Here is a 2,471-nt window from a genome sequence, read left to right on the forward strand (position 1 = left end):
GAAACGTTTGATAAAGCTGACCCTCAGGTCTTTACTGACCAGTCCATAGATGATGGGGTTAATGATCGGGGGAATGATAAACATGAGGATGCTTAAGAACTTTTTCATGTTTTGGGACAGAGAGGGGAACCTCTGACTTAAAATCACAACAAGTGAAGCGATTTGAAAGAGAACATAAACAACAATGTGTGGAGCACAGGTCTGAAACGCCTTGCTGCGGATGCTGCTGTTTGTTCTGCCTTGTTTAAAGGAAACACTCAGGATTCTGATGTAGGAATAGGCGATGATGAAGAAGGTCAATGTACTTACAGTCCAGGTGATTGTTAGACCTGAAAAGAAAAAGACGAGTGGTTATATTATATATCATGAATATTAAAAAAAAAACTTGTAAAGTATCACATGTGGCCAGCTTTTTGTTTGGATCCCAAGAGGAAATACATTTACTCATATAAAGAGGAAATTAAGTGAAAATAAACTGACATGCCACTTCTATCATAGCCATGCATCTGGATTGCTGTATCCTCATAGCAATAAAAATAAAACAGTTATGTTAATGTAGCTGCCAATGTTAGGCATGAGCACAATAAAAAAAAATGCAAATATTCCCCAAACAGTTTCTTCTGTTTTGTATTTGTAAGGTTTGCATTTCACCTCTGGTGTATAAAAGTGAAGCACCGACCGTAGATGTTGTTGGCAGGCGTGGGAATGCAGGCCAGGTTCAGGATGCCCCGGTTGCTGCAGTAGACATGCTGGACTAGATGGCCGCACAGCGGGACGTTCATGTGGAAGGAGAAGAGCACAGCGATGAGCAGCAGAGCAACGATCCAGGCCACAGCGCAGCAGCTGTGCAGCCGAGCTGAAGTCATGATGGAGTGATACCTGAGAGGTTCACACACTGCGACGTACCTGCAGAGAGACAGAGCTGTCAGGGAAAACAAAATCCCTAAAGCTACATTTGAAAATATTCTGTCTTTAAAACTTAAATGTCAAACCTCAAATTGAAGGCAGTTTCTTGAAGCTAAAATTACTTTTTAATATCTAAAATTTCCTCAAAGGCAGTCAAGATGTTTTATGACTGAATTGACCAACGATTACAAGCGTTCAGATGCAAGAAAAAATTCTCCCATTTAAGTTCAAAGTCTTCTCAGATGTAATGATAATATTTCAATCAATGCAGGACAAAAAAATAGCTTATTGCACTGTTTGATAACTAAGATTTATTGTGTGATTAAACTGAAATAATTTTTGGAGTCTCCAGTCAAAACTTAGAGACCATTTGAACCATGAATTGCTCTGCTTTTACATATTTCCTCACCTGTCATAGGCCATCACAGCTAAAATAGTCCACATTGCTGCACCATATGTGTGAGCGCAGAAAGCCTGGACGATGGCTGGGATGTAGGCGATCTTCTTCAGCCCCGTCAACAGGTCCATCATGAGGCGAGGAAGCAACATTGTGGCCCCCAGCAGGTCACAGACCATGAGGTGACAGATCATAACAAACATGGGTCTGTGCAGGTTCTTGTCTGTCATAATAACACAGATCACCACACCGTTCCCCAGTAACACCGCTATGTAGGCGAGCAAAGCCAACAGAAACAAGAACGGTCCGTTGCCTGGTTGAACATCAAAGCCCTGCAGTTCAAAAACAATCGGCTGTTTGAAAGGAATCACCGAGGTTTGGTTCTCCATCCAAAGCAGTACAGCTCTAAAGAAGCAGAGCAGATTAAACCTCAGATGATACAAATATTGGTAGATTAATACTGTGAGAGTGACATACTGTAACAGATGAAAACACAAATCTGTAGCTACATTTCACATAAAACTGATGATAGTATATTACCTCCAAATCATGCAAATGACACTTAAATGGAGACAGCATCAAAGAATAAAATGTGTGATCAAAAGCATCAGCAGATGAGATTGTATAACACTAAATAATTACTACTCTGTGTGTTGGAGAGAGTCAGCCTCCTCTCTGCTGAGAGCACTGACATTGCTCTGAGGTGTTGATGAAAACTTACATCCCTTTAAAGGATTTCTATGTATTTTCAAAACCTTCCCAAATTTAGAGGTACCATGGAAACACCAACTCCACTTAAAGTGCCATTTAGTGGTATGAGCATTAAGGTTTGTAGACCAGGATGAAAAAGGTTAAATAATATCTCACTTTTTAAATTTTCATCAACATTCTTTCTGCAGCAGCCTGGACCAGCTGAAGGCTTTTAATTGTATTTTGTAGATAGTGAAGTAGTAAAGAGTTATATAGTTGCTCAGCCTTGAAAACAAATGCATGGACTTATTTCACTCAAGCAGAAGATTTCTAATTTTGGCAATATTCCTGAGTTAAAGAAAGGAAACCAGTTAAATACAGTATTCAAATATATCCTGGTCAAAAATACACCGAGATTCTTACTTTACATCAGAAGCCAATTTTATGCCAATTTAGTCGTAGAGGTTTTATGTCTCCA

At 39.6% G+C, this 2,471-nt stretch overlaps 1 protein-coding gene across 1 annotated transcript in view; it reads right to left on the bottom strand.

The window, feature by feature from the left end:
* Positions 1-1,692, bottom strand: part of LOC103156642 (olfactory receptor 2K2) — an 8,261-nt gene extending 6,569 nt beyond the window's left edge. The window contains exons 1-3 of the mRNA XM_016664497.1: positions 1,316-1,692; positions 680-906; positions 6-329 (exon numbers count right to left, since the gene is read on the bottom strand). Coding sequence (XP_016519983.1) covers positions 6-329; positions 680-906; positions 1,316-1,692 — 928 coding nt within the window. The remainder of the gene's footprint in view (positions 1-5; positions 330-679; positions 907-1,315) is intronic.
* Between the last annotated feature and the right edge of the window lie 779 nt (positions 1,693-2,471).

Source organism: Poecilia formosa, unplaced genomic scaffold, assembly GCF_000485575.1.
Source record: "Poecilia formosa unplaced genomic scaffold, Poecilia_formosa-5.1.2 Scaffold490, whole genome shotgun sequence".
Taxonomy (NCBI): Eukaryota; Metazoa; Chordata; class Actinopteri; order Cyprinodontiformes; family Poeciliidae; genus Poecilia; species Poecilia formosa.